General features: G+C 44.7%; 1 protein-coding gene across 1 annotated transcript in view; it reads left to right on the top strand.

Annotated features, from left to right (window-relative positions):
- Nucleotides 1-20,054, top strand: part of POLN (DNA polymerase nu) — a gene marked incomplete at both ends in the record, with an annotated part of 142,091 nt that overhangs the window by 11,444 nt on the left and 110,593 nt on the right. Inside the window, 5 exons of the mRNA XM_080697296.1 lie at nucleotides 327-340; nucleotides 384-750; nucleotides 6,069-6,259; nucleotides 12,844-12,956; nucleotides 18,439-18,596. Coding sequence (XP_080553422.1) covers nucleotides 327-340; nucleotides 384-750; nucleotides 6,069-6,259; nucleotides 12,844-12,956; nucleotides 18,439-18,596 — 843 coding nt within the window. The remainder of the gene's footprint in view (nucleotides 1-326; nucleotides 341-383; nucleotides 751-6,068; nucleotides 6,260-12,843; nucleotides 12,957-18,438; nucleotides 18,597-20,054) is intronic.

Below are 20,054 nucleotides of genomic sequence, written 5' to 3' on the forward strand. Positions count from 1 at the left end.
CTAAGTTCATTTGCCAGTATTGTGTGAGAGAGAAACAGACAGACCGACCAGGAAGATGTAGCTCCGTGGTATAGTTGTGCTTAGTATGTTTGAGGCCCAGGGTTCCATCCCCAGCACTCAGAAGAAAAGGACAAGAAGCACGGTCACAGATAAAGTGAAGCTGTGTCCTCGCATTATTAGACAAGTGTTACCAGAAACTGGTGGGGTTAGATCTATCTTAGGAATCTACGTGCTAATGAAATATTCTCTACCCTTTTGCAGACTACGAATCCTTTAATAAGTCAGACATCAAGAGGGTCCGCCACCCTTTCCCCTCATGCCTCCAGGCCCAGGCTCACAGGTGCGGCCTGCAAGAAGAGCACCCCTTCATTGGCTCTTTCCAGCTGTTCAGTTTCACAGTGTCATCCAGAAGCTTCAGGTCTACCGAAAATGGAGCAAATGAGAGAGCATTTCCTAAAGGGAAATGTAAATAACAAAAATAAGGAGAACATGAATCTTAAAAGACAACATGATTCAAATAATAATTCATCTGAAAACACAAGTAAAGATATGGCACTGGAAGAAAGTGCTGATGAGGCAAAAGCCCCCCTAAACTCTGGGGACTCGAGAGCATTTAAAACCCACTTTTGTGATATTAGAGATTTGGGTGATTTGGCGAAAGGCCAGCTGATGGAAGCCCTCCAGCAGGCAGCAGCCTTAGTGGTGACTCTGATGTATAAGGATGGTTCCACCCAGCTGAGAGCTGACCAGGTTAGTAGACATCAAAACAACACCATTAACTAGGCGTGCAGTTGTAACCCCAGTACTGGGAAGCTGAGCTAGAGGGATTGCAGCTTCATGGCCAACCTTCGCAACTTAGTGAGGCCCTCTACAACTTAGACCCGGTTTCCAAATTAAAAATAAAACAAGAGCCAGGTGTGGTGGCGCACACTTATCATTCCAGTACTTGGGGAGCTGAGACGAGAGGATCACAGGTTTGCAACCAGCCTCATCTACTTCGGCCCTCCACAACTTAGTGAAGACTGTTTCAAAATGAAGCATAAAAAATAGGGCTAGAGGTGTAGCTCAGAAATAGAATGCCCCTGGGTTCAGTTCTGTCAAAAACAAAACAAAACAAAAATCCACCATTTGTTGTTTTGGATCCATAAAAGAAGCTCCAAAAAAAAAAAAAAAAAGAAAAGAAAAGACAAGAAAAGAAAATTTATTAAAGGAGGTGAAAGTCCCTTTTCTTAGTGTCTGATTTTGATAGAAAAGGTAGAAATATATATATGTGTGTGTGTGTGTGTGTGTGTGTGTATGTATATAATATTGTATGTATGTATGTATGTATGTATGTATGTATATTGGTACTGGGGATTGAACCCAGGGGTGTTCTACCTTTGAGCTATAATCCCAGCCCTATTTTATTTTTGTTTTGAAGTAGGATCTCACCAAGTGTTGAAGGCCTCAGTAATTCCTGAGACTGGCCTCAAAACTGTGATCCTCTTGTCTCAGCCTCCCGAGTACTGAGATGACAGATATGTGCCACAAGGCCTGGCTTCGAAATAAAATGTTATGCCTTCCCCTTCCCATGAGTGATAAGAGATTCATGATGTAAAATTCCTATCAGCTTTTTAGTAAATTGCCAAACTGCTTTCTAGAATGGGCATACCATTTTACATTCTTTTTTTTTTTTTTTTTTTTTTTTTTGGTGGTACTGGGGTTCCTGGAAACCCTTCTACCTCCGGGCTACACTCCCAGACCTATTTTTATACTTTTTTTTAAATTTGGAAACAGGGTCTCTTAAGCCAGCATAGCTGGCTTTGAACCTGCACGATCCTCCTGTCTCTGCCTCCCAAGCATGGGGATTACAAGCGTGCACCACCACGCCCAGCGTTATAGATTCTTTTTTTTTTTTTTTTCTGGGTCTGGGGATGGAACCCAGGGTCATTTGACCTCTGATCTACACCCCCTGACCTATTTTTTATTCTTTATTTTGAAACCGGGTCTCACTGAGTTGCAGAGGGCCTCACTAAGTAGCTGAGGCTGTCCGTGAACCACGATCCTCTGGGCTCAGCCTTCTAAATGCTGGGATCACAAGCGTGCCCACCACGCCTGGCTTAGATTCATTTTTAAAGTCTTGTCATCTTAATGGCATTGAGTTTTCTAACCCAAGAACATAGGGTATCTGTCCACTTACTTAAAATTGATTATTTTAGTAATACTTCATAGTTTTCTGTGTGGTATGCAAATCCTTCTTGCTCTCCCACTCTCTTCTTTATCACCAGGGTCTCTCTGTGTTACCTGAGTTAGATTTGAGCTCTTGAGATCAAGCAATCCTCTTTTCTCAGTCTCCTGAGCAGCTGGAACATACACCACTGTGCACCTTTCATTTTGAAAGATGTTTTGCTGGCTAAAGAATATCAGTTTTGCTGGGCGTGGTGGCACAGGCTTGTAATCCCAGCACTTGGGAGGCTGAGACAGGAGGATCACACAGGTTCGAAGCCAGCCTCAGCTACTTAGTGAGGCTCTCAGCAACTTAGTGAGACCCTGTTTCCAAATAAAGTATAAAATAGGTCTGTGAGTACAGCCCTGAGGTAGAAAAGCCCCTGGATTCCAGCCCCAGACCCCCCCCCACATGCAGAATATCAGTTGATAATTTTTTTTAGTAAAATTGCTACTCCTTTGTCTTCTGACTCGCTTTATTTCGCACAATCTTTGTTTCTATGTAATGTATCCTCCACCTTGTCCCATCAGCTTCTTTAAGGCTTCTCCTTTATCACTGATTTTAAGCAATTTAGTTAAGATATAGTTTCCTTGGTGAACTTTTTTTTAATGCTTCTTTGACCTGGTGCTTATGATATTTTTGGTTCTATAGATTAACTTGGAGAGGAGTAAAATATTTACTATTCAAAGTTTCCTAATTTTGGTTATTGAGGTCTCTGTTTTCTTTCCTTCTTTCTTTCCTTATTCTTTTTTTTTTTTTTTTTTTTTTTTTTGCAGTACTGGGGATGAAACCCAAGGGCATTCTACCTCCAAGCTACACCCCCAGTCGTATTTTTTATTCATTATTTTGAAACAGGGTCTCACAAATTTGCAGATGGCCTCACTAAGTAGCTAAGGCTGGCCACAAACTTTCTATCCTCCTGTCTCTGCCTTCCAAGTACTAGGATTACAAGCATGTGCCACCAAACCCAGCTTTCTCTGTTGTTGTTTTTTTGTTGTTTTTTTTTTTCAGGTAAAAAAAATTCAGCATTTTGTAGTTTTCAGCATATATATGTTGTACATTTTTTTTTCTTTCTGTTTCAATTTTTGAAATTATAAATAGTTATGGCCAGGCGTGGTGGTGCACACTTGTAATCCCCGCACTTGGGAGGCGGAGACAGGAGGATCGCACTGGTTTGAAGCCAGCCTTTCTGGCTTTAGAGACCCTGTTTTTAAATAAAAATATAAAAATAGGTCTGGGAGTGTAGCCCGGAGGTAGAAGGGCTTCCGGGAACCCCAGTACTGCCAAAAAAAAAAAAAAAAGTTAAAAATTCTTTTAATAGTAGTTTAAAAATTCTTTTCACATACTTATTGCTAATATATAGAAGTACATTGGATTATTTATTTATTTATTTATTTTTGCAGTACTGGGGATGGAACCCTGGGGCATTCTGCCTCTTGAGCTATACCTCCAGCCCTATTTTTTTATTCTTTTATTTTGAAACAGGGTCTCACTGAGTTGCAGAGGGCCTTATTAAGTAGTAGCTGAGGCTGTCCGGATCCTCCTGTCTCAGCCTCCCGAATGCTGAGATTACAAGCATGCACCAACATGCCCAACTTTGATTTTTTATTTTTGAGTTTTGATTTTGTGTCCTGAAACCTTGCCAAATTCATGTAATAGTTCCAGAATCTTTTTTAAGGATATTCCCTTGTGCCGAGTGTGGTAGCACACCCCTATAATCACAGTACTCAGGAGACAGGAGGATTGTGGGTTTCAAGTCAGCCTCAGCAACTTAGCAAGCCCTTAGTAACTTAGACTCTGTTTTCAAATAAAAAATAAAATAGGGCTAGGGGAGTAGCTCAGAAGTAGAATGTCCCTGATTTAGTCCCCACAGTGCGTGTGCATGCACGCATGCACACACACACACACACACACACACACACACACACACACGCTAATATTGAGGAGATAAAAAGGAAATAGATAGGGAAAAGGCCTCAGTAGAAAAAAAGTTAATTTCCTGAGTTTCCTGAGGGGTGACAAATACCTGAAATTCCAAAGGCTCAGAGATAAGAAGGCCAGAGCTTCACAAAGCCATCTGTTTACTAATCAACAAACCCAGGAGCCAGCACAGAGCAAGTCAGACACTCCTACTGAATGAAAGGAGATGAGACCCTTCAAAGGACTTGCAAATACCCTATGCAAATTCTGAGAGCTGCTTCCCAGAATTCCCAGTCACCCTAACCAAAAGAGGTCGAAACATTCAGGCCTTTGCCTTAGTCGGATGGCAAATTGGGCTTTTCCCTCCCGGAACCCCCTACCCTTTTGGGGAGCTGTTCTCTCTCTCACAGGTCGTGTTGGCCCTGAGAGAAGGCAGAGTGCATCTGAGGGCACGTGGCTTGGGCGACACTCTGAGTAGTGCCCTGAAGGCCTCTGCTGGACATCAAGGCTGACCAGGGCCCCTAGGGGTGACCTGCACCTCTTTTCTGGCAGACGTGTGGACTCTGGGAAAAAGTAGTTTGTAATTGACGGCACGTGGCTCGGGTGACACTCGGGTAGTGACCTGAAGACAACTACTGGACACCAGGACACCTGACAGCCCCTTTGGGGTGTTCGGCCACTTTTCTCTATTCCCTTCTGGCAGATCGCGCGGACTCTGGAAGAAAGCAGCCTGCACCTGAAGGCAATTTGGCTTGGGCCACTCTCAAGTATTGTCCTGAAGGCAGCTGCTGGACCCCGAGTTCCAGCCCCTTTGAGGTGTTCAACCACCCTCCCCCATTCCCTGTTGCTTTCAATAAACCTTTTACTCCCTTCCTGAGGTCTGCGGGTGTCATTCTTCACTCACCGTAGACAAGAACCCGGTAGGAAACGTCGAGTTCCTTCTTAGGGAACTCCGTTTCATCTCGAGGAAACGCCGGGTTTCAGTATTACTCTGGATTTTTTAATATAAAATTTTGTGTAATCTATAAATAGGGATGGTGTACTTTCTGTTCGGTATGCCTTCTATGTCTTTTCTCTGTCTTACTGTACAGGCTAAGACTTTCATGGTGTTGAATATGGTATAGACCAGATTTGGAGGAGAAGATTAGAGTTTGGATTTGGGCCAAAAAACTTCATTTACAGTTTTTTTTTGGTGGTACTGGAGATGGAACCCAGGGGTCTTCTACTTCCAGGCTACACTCCCAGACCTATTTTATATTTTATTTGGAAACAAGGTCTCTGTCTTTGTGTGTGTGTGTGGGTCTGGAGATGGAACCCAGGGGCATTCGACCTCCAAGCTACACCCCTTCCCTATTTTTTATTCTTTTTTTTGAAACTGGGCTTCACTGAGTTGCAGAGGGCCTCACTAAGTAGCTAAGGCTGTCTGCGAACCTCAATCCTTCAGTCTCAGCCTACCGAATGCTGGGATTACAAGGGTGCACCACCACACCCAGCTTGAAACAGGGTCTCTTAAACCAGCTAAGGCTGGCTTCGAACCTGCAATCCTCCTGTCTCAGCCTCCCAAGCACAGAGATTACAAGCATCTGCCACCATGCCCGGCTTCATTTACAAATTTAATTTTAGTTTTTTTCTTTTTTTCTCTGCTTAATTATAAAAAGACAGCTCTAAGCCAGGCGTGGTGGCGCACACTTGTAATCCCCGCGCTTGGGAGGCGGAGACAGGAGGATCGCACAGGTTCGAAGCCAGCCGTGCTGGCATAAGAGACCCTGTTTCAAAAATATAAAAAAGGTCTGGGAGTGTATCCCGGGCTTCCAGGAACCCCAGTCAGTGCCACCAAAAAAAAAAAAAAAAAAAAAAAAAGACAAAAGATAAAATGACAGATCTAGCTTGAATAGATATAGCGTGTTTACTTTTGGAACTTTATTTTATTGTGTATTCACAGGCTCTGACTTCCTCTGTGAAAGGAATTGTGATGTTACTAAAAAGCCAAGTAGAAGCAGGCAGCGCCCTGGGCCTGCCCTGTCGTGGTGCTCTGCAGGAGGGCCTCCCAGCCTCAGACCAGTGTATCTACATACAGACAGAATGCACCTCTCTCTGGGGCCAAGGACAAGAGACATATAGTTTATTTGCCAGGTAAGAAACTTACTCATTTCCTTAATCCTACTTACATGCCTGAGTTATCCTAATGTAGTTTCCTAAGCTGCAGTTTTATTTATTTATTTATTTAATTTATTTATATATTTATTTTGGTGGTACTGGGGTTCCTGGAAACCCTTCTACTTCCGGGCTACACTCCCGGACCTACTTTTTTTTTTTTTTTGGTGGTACTGGGGTTCCTGGAAGCCCTTCTACCTCCGGGCTACACTCCCAGACCTATGTTTACATTTTTATTTGGAAACAGGGTCTCCTAAGCCAGCGCGCGCGGCTGGCTTCGAACCTGCGCGATCCTCCTGTCTCCGCCTCCCAAGCGTGGGGATTACAAGCGTGCGCCACCACGCCCGGCGCGGACCTACTTTTTATATTTTTATTTGGAAACAGGGTCTCTTAAGCCAGTGCAGCTGGCTTTGAACCTGCACTATCCTCCTGTCTCCGCCTCCCAAGTGCAGGGATTACAAGTGTGCGCCAACACGCCCGGCTAATTATTTATTATTTTAACTTTTAGAAGTTTAAATAAAATGGTTCTAAATGAACTAAGAAACCTCTGCACCCGGGTGTGGCGGTGCACGCTTGAAATCCCAGCATTCAGGAGTTTCGCGGTTCGTGGTTTCACGGTTTGCGGCCAGCCTCAGCTACTTAGCAAGGCCCTTTGCAATTCAGTGAGACCCTGTTTCAAAAATAAAAAGACTAAAGCCGGGCGTGGTGGCGCACTCTTGTAATCCCCGCGCTTGGGAGGCTGAGACAGGAGGATCGCGCTGGTTCGGAGCCAGCCACGCTGGCTTAAGAGACCCTGTTTCCACATAAAGTTAAAAAATAGGTCTGGGAGTGTAGCCCGTGGGAGTGTAGCCCGGAGGTAGAAGGGCTTCCAGGAACCCCAGTACCACCAAAAAAAAAAAAAAAAAAAAAAAGACTAAAAACTAGGGCTGGGGGTGTAGCTTGGAGGTACAATGCCCCTGGCTTCCATCCCCCTTACTGCAAAAACAGCAACAACTCTGCAAACTGTCCCATCCCCCAGAGCTTTTAGAAAAGAGGCCACCCTTCCATGGGTGCCTGCTCCAGAGTTTGATTCAACTTCAGGTGAGAAGTTGGGGAGGGAAGCCTCCTTCCCCAAGCCTCAAAACCTACCACCACTGTCAGGACCCCAGCATTCTTGTTCTCTCCTTCACAGTGTGAGAAAAGGAGTTGTCACTGCCTGCAATACTATGTTGCCCTCCATGCCACCCAGGGTAGTATTGTTTTCAAAGCTCCACATCTGAAAATATGGAGCCAGGTGTGGTGGCACACTCCTGTAATCCCAGTACTTGAGAGGCTGAGACAGGAGGATTGCAGGTTCACCATCACCTCAACAGCTTGTGAGGCCCTTCGCAACTTAGTGAGATCCTGTTTCAAAGTAAAGAATAAAATAGGGCTGAGGGAATAGCTCAGAGGTAGAATGCCCCTGGGTTCAATCCCTAATATTGCCCCCCCCAAAAAAAGTAGTAGGACTGGCTGGGGGTGTAGCTTGGATAGCTTAGAGGTAGAATGCCCCCAGACTCCATCCCCAGTAATACACACACACACACACACACACACACACACACACACAACAAATGTGTGTGTGTGTGTGTGTGTGTGTGTGTGTGTGTGTGTGTTTGGATATGGTCTGTCCCCCAGGGGTTTATTTTCTGGCAGCTTGGTCTGCTGTGTGGCAGTATTGAGGTATTAGAAACTTCTAGAGGTGGGGTTAAGTAGAGGCTGGGTAGATCATGGGGATCTGCCTCATTAATGAATTGATGGCGCTCTTGCATAGTGGGCTGGGGCTCACAGAAGTGAGCAAGAATGGGTTACTAGAGCCAGGTATAGTGGCACATCCTTGTAATCCTAGTATGTGGGAGGCTGAGACAAGAGGAGCGCAGGTTTGAAGCCAGCCTCAGCAACTTAGCGAGGCCCTTGGTAGCTTAGTGTAATTGAGACCCTGTTTTAAAATAAAATAAAATAGGGCTTTGATGTAGCTCAGAGGAAGAATGCCTCTGGGTTCAGTCCCCAGTAAACACACACACACACACACACACACACACACACACACACACACACACTGGGTTGTTACAAGGTGAAGTCATCTCATGCTCATGGCCCCTTGTTTGATTTTTTTTTTTTTTTTTTTTTTTGTGTGTGTGTGTATGTGGTACCGGGGGTGAAACCCAGGGAGCATTCTTCCTCCGAGCTACACCCCCAGCCCTATTTTTTATTCTTTATTTTGAAACAGGGTCTCACTGAGTTTGCAAAGGGCCTCACTAAGTAGTAGCTGAGGCTGTCCTCGATCCATAGTCCTCCTGTTTCAGCCTCCCAAATGCTGGGATTTCAAGCGTGTGCCACCACACCCAGCATGTGGCCCCTTTGTGCAGCTAGATACCATCCCTCCTCTCCATCATGTTTTGATGCAGTTGGTGCCATGCTGTTTGGATTTGGGAGCCACCAGAATTATGAGCCAAATATTTCTCTTTTCCTTCTTTTCTTTTCTCCTTCCTTCTTTCTTTCCTTTCTTCTTTACTTTGTACTGGTGATTGAACCCAGGGCTAGTCTACTTCTGAGCTACAGTCCCAGTGCTTTTTATTTTATTTTTTATGGAACCCAGGGGTATTCTATCTTTGAGCTACACCCCCAGTCCTACTTTTTATTCTTTATTTTGAAACAGGGTCTCACTGAGTTGCAAAGGGCCTCACTAAGTAGCTGAGGCTAACTGCGAACTATGATCCTTCTGTCTCAGCCTCCTGAATGCCCAGCTTTATTTTTTATTTTGAAACTCAATTCTTGCTTAGTTGCAAAGGGTCTCACTAAGTTGCTGAAGTTAGCCTCTAACCTGTGATCATCCTGTCTCAGCCTCCCAAGTACTAGGATTACAGGCATAAGCCACCACATCTGGCTCCTCTTTTCTTTATATATAAAATATTCAAGATGGGCATGGTAGTACATGCTTGTAATCCCAGTACTTGGAAGGCTGAGACAGAAGGATCACAAGTTTGCAGCCAGCCTCAATGACTTAGTGAGGCCCTCCACAACTTAGACCCTGTTTCAAAAAGCATGGTGGCACATGCTGGTAATTGCAGTACTTGGGAGGCTGAGACAGGAGGACTGCAGGTTCATGGCCAGCCTCAGCTACTTAGTGAGGCCCTCCACAACTTAGACCCTGTTTCAAAATAAATAATAAAAATTGATCTGGTGGGTGTATCTTGGAGGTAGAATGGCCCTGGGTTCAATCCCTAGTACTGTAAAAAAATAATATATAAAACTCCACTGGTTTATATATCTGCCTTTATAGCAGTACTACACTGTTTCAATTATTGTAGCTCTATAAGGTTTGAAATCAGAAAATGTACACCTTCTAGCTTTGTTATTTTTTGAGATTGTTTTGGGTATTTAGAGTTCGTATTTCATGTTAGGGTAGATTTTTTCTGAAAAAAAAATGTACGATAGTTTTACCTTAAAAAAAAAAAAGAAAAAAATATCCTCTGGTAAGAAAGAAAGCAAAAAGAAATACTGGAATGTTATTTCTAAGTGATCAAAAGTTTGATATCAGACAAATGAATCTGTTATGTGAGATTATCATTGTTAATTTTGGATAAATTGCTATAATGTTAGATGTCAACCACTAAGCCAAGCATGGGAAAGAGGGAGGGGGAGGGAATGGGGTGGGGGTTGGGTAGGGGCTAACTGGGCGATGTGTGCATGTATGTCTACACAAGTTTTTATCCCATTATGATGTATGAATACAGTGCACCAATAAAAAAATTAAAAAAAAAGCAAAATAGGACTGAGGGTATAGCTCAGATGTAGAATGCCCCTGGGCTCAATCACCAGTGCCACAATAAATAAAGAAAGAAAATATTCAACTTCATGGTGTTTTGCTATAGCAGCACATAATGGACTAGGACAGCCTGCCCTCGGAGTGTCAGAGTTGCAGAACAGATAGGAATACTTCTGTTCCCCCTTCTCAGTCGTGAAAAGCCCTGTCTGGGCGGAGCCTGTGTCTCTCCTCACAGTTTATTTGCTTGAGTTGTCCACCAGACTTGGGTTTCTGCTTTGGTGGGGGCATCCCTGCCTGCCCAGTGCTCTGAGTTCAAGGTCAGACAGGCCTCTTGGGGGCTCCTTGAAGTTGTCACCCTAAAGGGGAGTGGAAAGCGCCTCAGGAAGCCAGCGGGGGCCTGTCTCCCCTAGCCTCCGCCAGGCTCACTGGGCTCTCGGCAATTTTTAGGCAATTTTGTAGAAGGAGGGGCATTTGACAAACTTAGCAGCTGCTCACTCGCTGGCGCGTGCGCTCTCTCGCTCTCTCTCTCTCTTTCTCTTTCTTTCTCTTTCTTTTTTTTTCCGGTCTCAGCCTGGCAAGTACTGAGATAACAGGTGGATGCCATCACGCCCAGGTATAATTTTCTTTATAAAGAATAATTAGGCCAGGCGTGGTGGCGCACGTTTGTAATCCCCGCGCTTGGGAGGCGGAGACAGGAGGATTGCACAGGTTTGAAGCCAGCTGCTCTGGCTTAAGAGACCCTGTTTTCAAATAAAAGTATAAAACAGGTCTGGGAGTGTAGCCCGGAGGTAGAAGGGCTTCCAGGGACCCCAGTACCACCAAAAACAAAAACAAAAAAAGAAGTATTAGGTTGGTCTGTTCTGTGAAGGACCTTTGAGAACAGAGCCCTAATGTTTGGACAGCCTTTACTGAATCCTGTGTTTATGCATCCTACTTCCGTTCTCCAGCTGGACATCTGGCAGTCAGTTCAGCCTACCATGCCCTGAATGCCACCTTCCCTGAAGCTGCCCTCTGCTGCTGCTGTCTTAGTTGTGTTAGCAGTGGCCCTCGCTGAGCTCAAGCTAAAGGCCTTGATAAGTCCTTAGCAAATCATGTTGGCTCACTTTCAAGACATAGCCAGATTCTGCCTTGCCCCTCCACTGCTGTTGCCACATGATGGCCCCTTACCTTGATAAACTGCCGCTGGAGCCACCTGCCCCTTCCCCAAGGCAAAATCACATGACATGACGTGCAAAAGGTAGGAAACAGCAGTCTGTGGAGCAAGACAAAGTCCACGTGTTCGCTTAGTTTCTGAGTTCCTGTGTCCTGGCATCTTTCTTTCTCAGCCCTGTACAAAGAGCCTCTTTGATGTATTAATAAACATTTATTGTGAAGGGGAATTTATGGCATGGAGTGTAGAGTTTGGGCTCTTGACTCAGACCCTAGTGTTGCCACTTGTCAGATAAAACCTCTGCACGTAAGCCCTCTCACTGTGAAAGGGAAGGAATGCCTGCCTGGTAGGGCTGTGAGGATGTTTCAGTGGAGCAGCTCTTACCAAGTGTGAGTGCGGTGCATGGTAAGCGCTTGGTAAATGTGAGCAAACATGAGTCCTGCATCCAAGGAGCTCCTGAGACAATAGAAAACACTGCAGCCCAGCACATGTGCTCCCTTCTGTGGAGGGCAGTGGACAGGATGGGGCACAGAGGAGCAGAGAAGGGCTGCTTCCTCCTGAAAGCAGACTGAGCAGTTGAAAATTCAGAGGAGGAGAAATACAGTTAGGACCCAGCAAGCACAGTGGTCCAGGAGCCTAGAGGAAGTGGCACAGGTGGTCGGGGAGGGGGAGGGACTCAGCATGATGGGAAGGTACAATGTTCCAGGGGCTCCGGGTGAATAGGCTGGTGTTACCTTCCCAGTAGAGTCCCAAGTAAGCAGGGCATGGTGGCACACGCCTTGACCCCAGTACTTGGGAGGCAGAGACAGGAAGATCGCAGGTTCACAGCCAGCCTAAGCAATTTAGTGGGGCCCTCTACAACTATTGAGACCCTGTTTCAAAATAAAAAGTAAAAAATAGGGTTGGGGTGTAGCTCAGAAGGTAGAATGTCCCAGTACCATAAAAAAGGAAGAAGAAGAAGAAGAAGGAGAAGGAGAAGGAAGAAGAAGGAGAAGGAGAAGGAGAAGGAGAAGGAGAAGGAGAAGGAGAAGGAGAAGGAGGAGGAAGAGTCCCAAGTGTGTATATTCCACACAGGAATCAGGCCTTACTCTGCAGGCCTAGAGTTTTGCTCACAGATAAGCCCTTGGACATATTACTTAACCTCTGTGTCCCAGCTTCATCATCTATAAAATGTGGATAAGAAATAATGCCAGTCAGGTATGGTGGCACCGGCCTGTAATCCCAGTACTTAGGAGGCTGAGATAGGAGCATCATAGGTTCACAACCAGCCTCAGAAACTTAGGCACTCTCAGTAACACATATGCCTTGTTTTAAAATAAAAAATAATAAAAAGGGCAAGGGGTATAGCTTAGAGGTAGAATATCCCTAGGTTCAATCCCTGGTACCAAAAAAAAAAAAAAAAAAAAGAAGAAATAATGCTATCTCACAGGATTCTTTAATAAAGGTGTGTGTGTATGTATGTGTGTGTGTGTGTAGTATATATGTGCGTATATATATCAAGGTATATATATAGAGAGTATGTACATATACACACTATATAACGATAGCTCTTAGTAGAGTAGTATATTTTTCCAAGGTCAAAAGTTTTTAATTAATGCCTGAGTCAGTGAATTTCTTTCCTTCCAGGAACGTGCTATTTCAAACCCTGAAATGTAAATGCCCCGTTGTTTGTTTTAATGCTAAGGACTTTGTGAGAACAGTGCTGCAGTTCTTTGGTGATGATGGCAGTTGGAAACATGGTAAGTTATAGTTCTTATAATTTCCAAAATTTAACTGCTCGACGGTGGCTCCTCCGTGGGTGGGAGGATGGTGAAGCCACCATGTTCTACAGCCAGACCATCTGGTCACAAAGTCAATGTGCCACCTGCCTTTTCTAAGCATGAGGTGGTATCTCCCTGGATATGTCTAGGTTGTACCTGAATATCAGTATTCCTTTCATAACCTTTAACAGGAAAGATTTAACGCATGCAGCATAGTCAGAATGGGATTTGTTGTTACCACAAATTACTTGTAAACTTTCTAAGAATTAAACTACATTTCAGAGTAATTAACATCAAAACAATATAGGAAACATTTAAGACTTTTTAAGACTTTTGTTTTTACAGTACTGGGGACAAAACCCAGGGGCATTCTACCTCCAAGCTACACCCCCAGCCCTATTTTTATTTTTTATTTTGAAACAGGGTCTCACTGAGACCACACCCAACTTTTTAGACCTTTTTAAAAGTAGGTAGGCCAGGAGTGGTGGTGCACACTAGTAATCCCAGCATTTGGGAGGCTGAGACAGGAGGATCGAGGTTCACAAACAACCTCAGCTACTACTTAGTGAGGCCCTTTGCAATTCAGTGAGACCCTGTTTCAAAATAAAGAAAAAAAAAATGCTGGGGCTGGACGTGGTGGCATGCGCTTGTAATCCCAGCATTCGGGAGGCTGAGACCAGAGGATCGCGGTTCGCGGACAGCCTCAGCTACTTAGGCCCTCTGCAACTTATTGAGACCCTGTTTCAAAATAAAGAATAAGCTGGGCGTGGTGGCACACGCTTGTAATCCCCGCGCTTGGGAGGTGGAGACAGGAGGATCATGCAGGTTCGAAGCCATCCGCGCTGGCTTAAGAGACCCTGTTTCCAAAATAAAAAATACAAAAATAGGTCTGGGAGTGTAACCCAGAGGTAGAAGGGTTTCCAGGACCCCAGTACCAGAAGAAAGAAAGAAAGAAAGAAAGAAAGAAAGAAAGAAAGAAAGAAAGAGGGCAGGGGTGTAGTTCAGAGGTCAAATGTCCCTGGGTTCCATCCCCAAACCCGCAAAAAAAAAAAAAAAAAAAAAATAGAGCTGGAGATGTAGCTCCAAAGGTAGAATGCCCCTGGGTTCCATCCCCAGCACTGCAAAGAAAAAGAAAAAAAAAAAAAGAAAAAGAAAACTAGGTAAATAGATAAGTAATAAAAACTAACAGTGAAGCCGGGCATGGTGGTGGACGCTTGTAATTCCAGCATTTGGGAGGCTGAGACAGGAGGATCGTGGTTTGCAGACAACTTCAGCTACTTAGTGAGGCCCTTTGGAACTCAGTGAGACCTTGTTTCAAAAATAAAGAATAAAAAATAGTGCTGGGCGTGGTGGCGCACGCTTGTAATCCGCACACTTGGGAGGCAGAGACAGGAGGATCGCGCAGGTTTGAAGCCAGCCTCGCTGGCTTAGGAGACCGTTTCAAAAAAAAAAATTAAAAAATATATAAAATAGGTCTGAGAGTATATCCCAGAGGTAGAAGGGTTTCCAGAAACCCCAGTACCACAAAAAATAATAATAATAATAAAAAATAGGGCTGGGGGTGTAGCTCAGAGGTAGAATGCCCCTGGGTTCCATCCTCAGTACTGCAAAAACAAAACAAAACAAAAAAACCTAACAGTGAAAATATTAGTTGTAAACTCTACTTATTTATTTTTTGGGGTGTTGGGGATAGAACCCAGGGTCATTCTATCTCTGAGCTACATCCCCAAGCCCTATTTTATTTTGAAACAGGGTCTAAGTTACTGAGGGCTTCGCTAAGTGCTAAGGCTGATCGTGACCTTGTGATCTTCCTGTCTCCGCCTCCCAAGCATTGGGATTACAGGCATGTGTCACAATGCTTGGCTGTTGGTTTTTTTAATTTTGAAACAGGTTTGCTAAGTTGCTGAGGGTTTCACTATGTTTCTGAGGCTGGCTTTGAACCTGTGTTCTTCCTTCTCAGCCTACACGCTGCACTTTCTTTGACAGACACTATTCTGGTCAGCATTTTCACAGCCATAATCTAAATATCTGACCATGTAACTTAGAGGAAAGAAGATTTCTTTCTTAGTTTCGGGGTCAGTCTCATGAGGCTGGGGACCACGGATCTCAGGGTGTGGTGGCAGGAGGCCGAGAGGAAGAGCACACGGCTGTGCCTATACATCACTTCATGGAGCCCAGATGCAAGAGAGAGCAGGGGAGAAGAAACCAAATAGAGTCCCAGGGTCGCAGCCCAGGGACCCACCTCCAGCCACATCCTTTCAGCCTGCTGGGTGCCGCCCAGGGAAATCATTGCAATGGGTCTGTCCATGCTGGGATTGCAGCCTCCAAAATGTATGAGCTCTTCAAGGGCCATTCTGTATCCAACCTTAACAGGTACCTAGTCTGACATGAGAGCCATTGCAAACACTGCTGCAGTGACCATGGGTGTGCAGGTTCTTTTTTTGATATGCTGCTCTAATTTCCTCCGAAATAATCCAAAGTGGGAGAGCTGGACCCTATACTAGATCTGTTGGGATCTTTTATGTGTGTGTGTGGTACCTGGGATGGGACCCAGGGGCATTGTACCTCCGAGCTACACCCCCCAGCCATATTTTTTTTATTCTTTAGTTTGAAACAGGGTCTCACTGAGTTGCAAAGGGCCTCCCTGAGTAGCTGAGGCTGTCTATGAACTGCTATCCTCCAGTCTCCACTTCTCGAATGCTGGGATTACAAGTGTGTGCCACCATGCCTGGCTTGTTGGTATCTTTTTGAGGGACCTCAATTGTATTCTCTGTTGTGGCTGTACTAGTTTATATTCCTATCACCAGTGCATGACTTTCCTTTTTGTACATCCTCACCAGGATTTATTTATTTATGTATTTATGTATTTATTTATGTATTTATTTATTTATATTTTAGGGTACTGAGGATTAAACCTGGAAACATTCTATTCTAAGCAACACCCTCAGCCCTTTTTTATTTTAAATTTTTTTTGGTGGTACTGGGGATTGAACCTAGGGGCATTCTATCTTCAAGCTATACCCCCAGAACCCCTCCCCCCCTTTTTTTTAACAGGGGCTCTTAGGTTGCTGAGGCTGTCTTTGAACCTATAATCCGTCTGCCTCAGCCTCCTAAATACTGGGATTATAAGCATGCACCACCATGCCTGGCTAGTAAGACCCTGTTTCCAAATAAAAACTAAAATAGGGCCGTGGCTATAGCTTAGAGGTAGAGCATCCCTGGGTTCAACCCCCAGTTCCACAAAAAAATAAATAAGTAAGTACCTTAATGGGCTTTATTTGTAATTCTAGAATAGGTCAATACTTCTTTCTATGAAATAGAATACATATTTCCAAACTCTTTATTTTTGTCTATTCAATACAAAATATTAAAGTAAAAATGATCAATCACTTTAGGATTTAGAGTTATCTATTATTTCTTTTGTTTCATTCATTATTTTTTGCTGGGGATAAAACAAAAGCAGGGTCTCACTAAGTTGCAGAGGGCCTCACTAAGTAGCTGAATATGGCCGCGAACCTGTGATCCTCCTGTCTCAGCCCAAGTACTTAAATTTATCTATTTAGGCCACGTGGTGGTGCATGCTTGTAATCCCTGTGCTTGGGAGGCTGAGACAGGAGGATCACAGGCTTGTGGCCACCCTTAGCAACTTGTGAAGCCCTCCACAATTTAGTGAGATACAGTTTAAAAATAAAGAATAAGAAATAGTGCTGGGGGTATAGCTCAGAGGTACAATGCCCCTGGGTTTAACTGGTACCGCCAAAAAATAACAACCAAAAAACAAAAACAAAAAAATAAAACCAGACAAAAGACAGCCTCAGCAACATAGCAAGATTCTCAGCAACTTAGCCAGACCCTGCTTCTAAATAAAAAATTAAGTAGGGCTGGGGGTGTAGCTTGGAGGTACAATGCCTGTAGGTTCAATTTCTAGCACCACAAAAAATTTTTTTTGGTGGTACTGGGGGTGGAGCCCAGGGGCTTTTCTACCTCTGGGCTATACTCTCAGACCTATTTTATACTTTATTTGGAAACAGGGTCCCACTTAGTTGCTGAGAGCCTCACTCAATAGCTGAGGCTGGCTTTGACCCTGTGCGATCCTCCTGTCTCCGCCTCCCAAAGCGCTGGGATTTCAAGTGTGTGCCACCACGCCCAGCTAAAAAAAATTTTTATATCTATTATTTTGGAAAGCACCTGCCTATGTGTCCCTCAGGTATTTATGGTAGTCTCCTCCCAGGTTCCAGATGAGGAACTAACACAGGATCAGGTGGCCGCCCAGGGCAGCGTTCTCTTCTCAGTATCGCGATGCATGCAGCACGTTATGTCTCCAGACTCCTTCACATCAGGCAGTGCCAGTCTGTGCCCCGAACACTTGCTGCCCAACCTCACCTGCAGCCGTGAGGGCTCCACATGTGCTCAGGCCGCTTCTGCCCTGCTCCCTTGCTTCGAGAGGTGGGGCCCTGGCATTACGATGCATGGTCATGGGTGGTGTGGGAAGACAGTCCATCAGTGGGAACAGAGGCAGGGGAGATATGGAAGGCTGGGCAATTGCCTGATGATTGGAAAGCTGAATGGAGGGAGGACAAGGCAGAGGAGAGACGAGCAGGCAGGAGAAGGAAGCAAGAAGTAAGCCCGGGTTCTGACTTCAGACTCTTGTGGCATATTGAGAAATCCAGATTCCAGCTGGGTGTAGCAGGGCATGTTTGTAATCCCAGTATGTAGGAGGCTGAGACAGGAGGATCACAGGTTCACGGCCAGTCTCAGCTACTTAGTGAGGCCCCTTGCAACTTAGTGAGACCCTTTTTAAAATAAAAGAATAAAACACAGCTGGTGGTGTAGCTTGGGTGTAAATGCTGCTGGGTTCAATACCTAACATAAGAACATAAGAGAGAGAGAGAGAGAGAGAGAGAGAGAGAGAGAGAGAGAGAGAGAGAGAGAGAGAGAGAAAGAGAAAGAAGAAGAAGAAGAAGAAGAAGGAGGAGGAGGAGGAGGAGGAGGAGGAGGAGGAGGAGGAGGAGGAGGAGGAGGAGGAGAAGAAGAGAGGGAGGGAGGAAGGGAAAGAAAGAAAGACAAGAAAAAAAGGAGAGAAAGGAAGAAAGAAAATCCAGTTCAGTGCCCCCTACCCTTTTTAGCTGTTAGGGACCCACTTCTTCAATGTGACACCCATGGAGACCAAGCATGTGGGACCTAGGTGTGTTGAGGCCACCTTCTCAAAGGACTGAAATCACTGAGGAACAATAGAGTCACATGGGTATTTAACTCTTTATTTTAGGAGATGGTAATATCATTATTCATCTGAACCTTAAGAACCTTGTCATGGGGTCAGAGGTGTGGGTTAGTGATAGAGCCCTTGACTACCATATATGAGGCCCTGGCACTGCAAGCAAATCAAAACAAAACACCTTGTCAAGGCAGAAAAAGCAGCACTTGTTTTCCTGGGAAGACTGAGTGACATTTTCTTCTTCAGTTGCTGACTTTGTAGGGCTGGACCCCAGAATTGCTGCTTGGCTCATAGATCCCAGTGATGCTGTGCCTTCTTTTGAGAAACTCGTGGCAAAGCACCTTGGAGAGTCCATTACTGTCAACACAAGCAGCACACACAGAAATTCTTCAAGGAATGCTGTGGTAAGTCTTTTGAAGATGAGCCTTTTCCCCTTATTAATACAACCTTGGCCTTTTTCTAGAAACTTTTCCTACTTCATAGAGAGTCTAATAATAAAGAGAATATTGCCAACATTCATTCTACACATATGTTTGGGGTTTCTGTTTTTCTTTTTGTACTGGGGATTGGGAACTCTACCACTGAGCTACATTCACAGCTCCCTCCCTTTTTTTTGCGATACTGGGGATGGAACCCAAGGGCAGTCTACTTTTGAGCTATACCCCCAGCCCTAATTTTTATTCTTTACTTTGAAACAAGGTCTCACTGAGTTGCAAAGGGCCTCACTAAGTAGCTGAGGCTGTTTGTGAACTGCAGTCGTCCTGCTGGAATTACAAGTGTGTGCCACCACGCCCAGCTCCACAGCCCTTTTCAATTTTTTTTTTGTTGTTTGTTTTGTTTTGTTTTTTTCTTTATTGTTTTGGTGGTACTGGGGTTCCTGGAAGCCCTTCTACCTCCAGGATATACTCCCAGACCTATTTCATACTTTTTTTTTAATGTGGAAACAGGGTCTCTTAAGCCAGCGAGGTTGGCTTCGAACCTGCGTGATCCTCCTGTCTCTGCCTCCCAACCGCCCTTTTTAATTTTTTTATTTTTTTGCAGTCCTGGAGATTGAACCCAGGGGCATTCTACCTCTGAGCTACATCCTCAGTCCTATTTTCTTCTTCTTCTTCTTCTTCTTCTTCTTCTTCTTCTTCTTCTTCTTCTTCTTCTTCTTCTTCTTCTTCTTGTTATTGTTATTATTATTATTTTTTTTTTTTTGGTGGTACTGGGGTTCCTGGAAGCCCTTTTACCTCCGGACTACACCCCCAGACCTATTTTTTAATATATTTTTTAAATTTGGAAACAGGGTCTCAAGCCAGCCTGCACGATCCTCCTGTCTCCGCCTCCCAAGCGCAGGGATTACAAGCATGCGCCACCACGCCCGGCTCATCCTCAGTCCTATTTTTATTCGTTATTTTGAAATGGGGTCTCACTAAATTGTGGAGGACCTTACTAAGTAACTGAGACTGGCTACAAACCTGTGATCCTATTGTCTCAGCCTCTGAAGTACTGGGATTACAAGCGTGCGCCACCATGCCTGGCTCTTTTTATATCTTGAGACAGTGTCCCTGAGTTTCCAAGGCTGGACTTGAACTTACAATCCCCATGCCTCAGCCTTTTGATTCACTGGGATTGCAGGGACGTACTACCATGCCCAGCTCTACACATACGTGTGTGTGTGTGTGTGTGTGTGTGTGTGTGTTTGTGCATGTGTGTAGTTTTACCAGGGATTGAATCCAGAGATGTTCTACCTCTGAGCTACACACCAGGCCTCTTTGATTTTTTTATTTTGAAACAGGGTCTCACTAAATTACCAAGGACCTTCTAAGTTGCTGAGGCTGGCCATGGATGTGTGACCTTCCTGTCTTGGCCTCCCAAGT

The sequence above is a fragment of the Muscardinus avellanarius genome, assembly GCF_963383645.1.
Source record: "Muscardinus avellanarius genome assembly, chromosome: 6".
NCBI lineage: Eukaryota > Metazoa > Chordata > Mammalia > Rodentia > Gliridae > Muscardinus > Muscardinus avellanarius.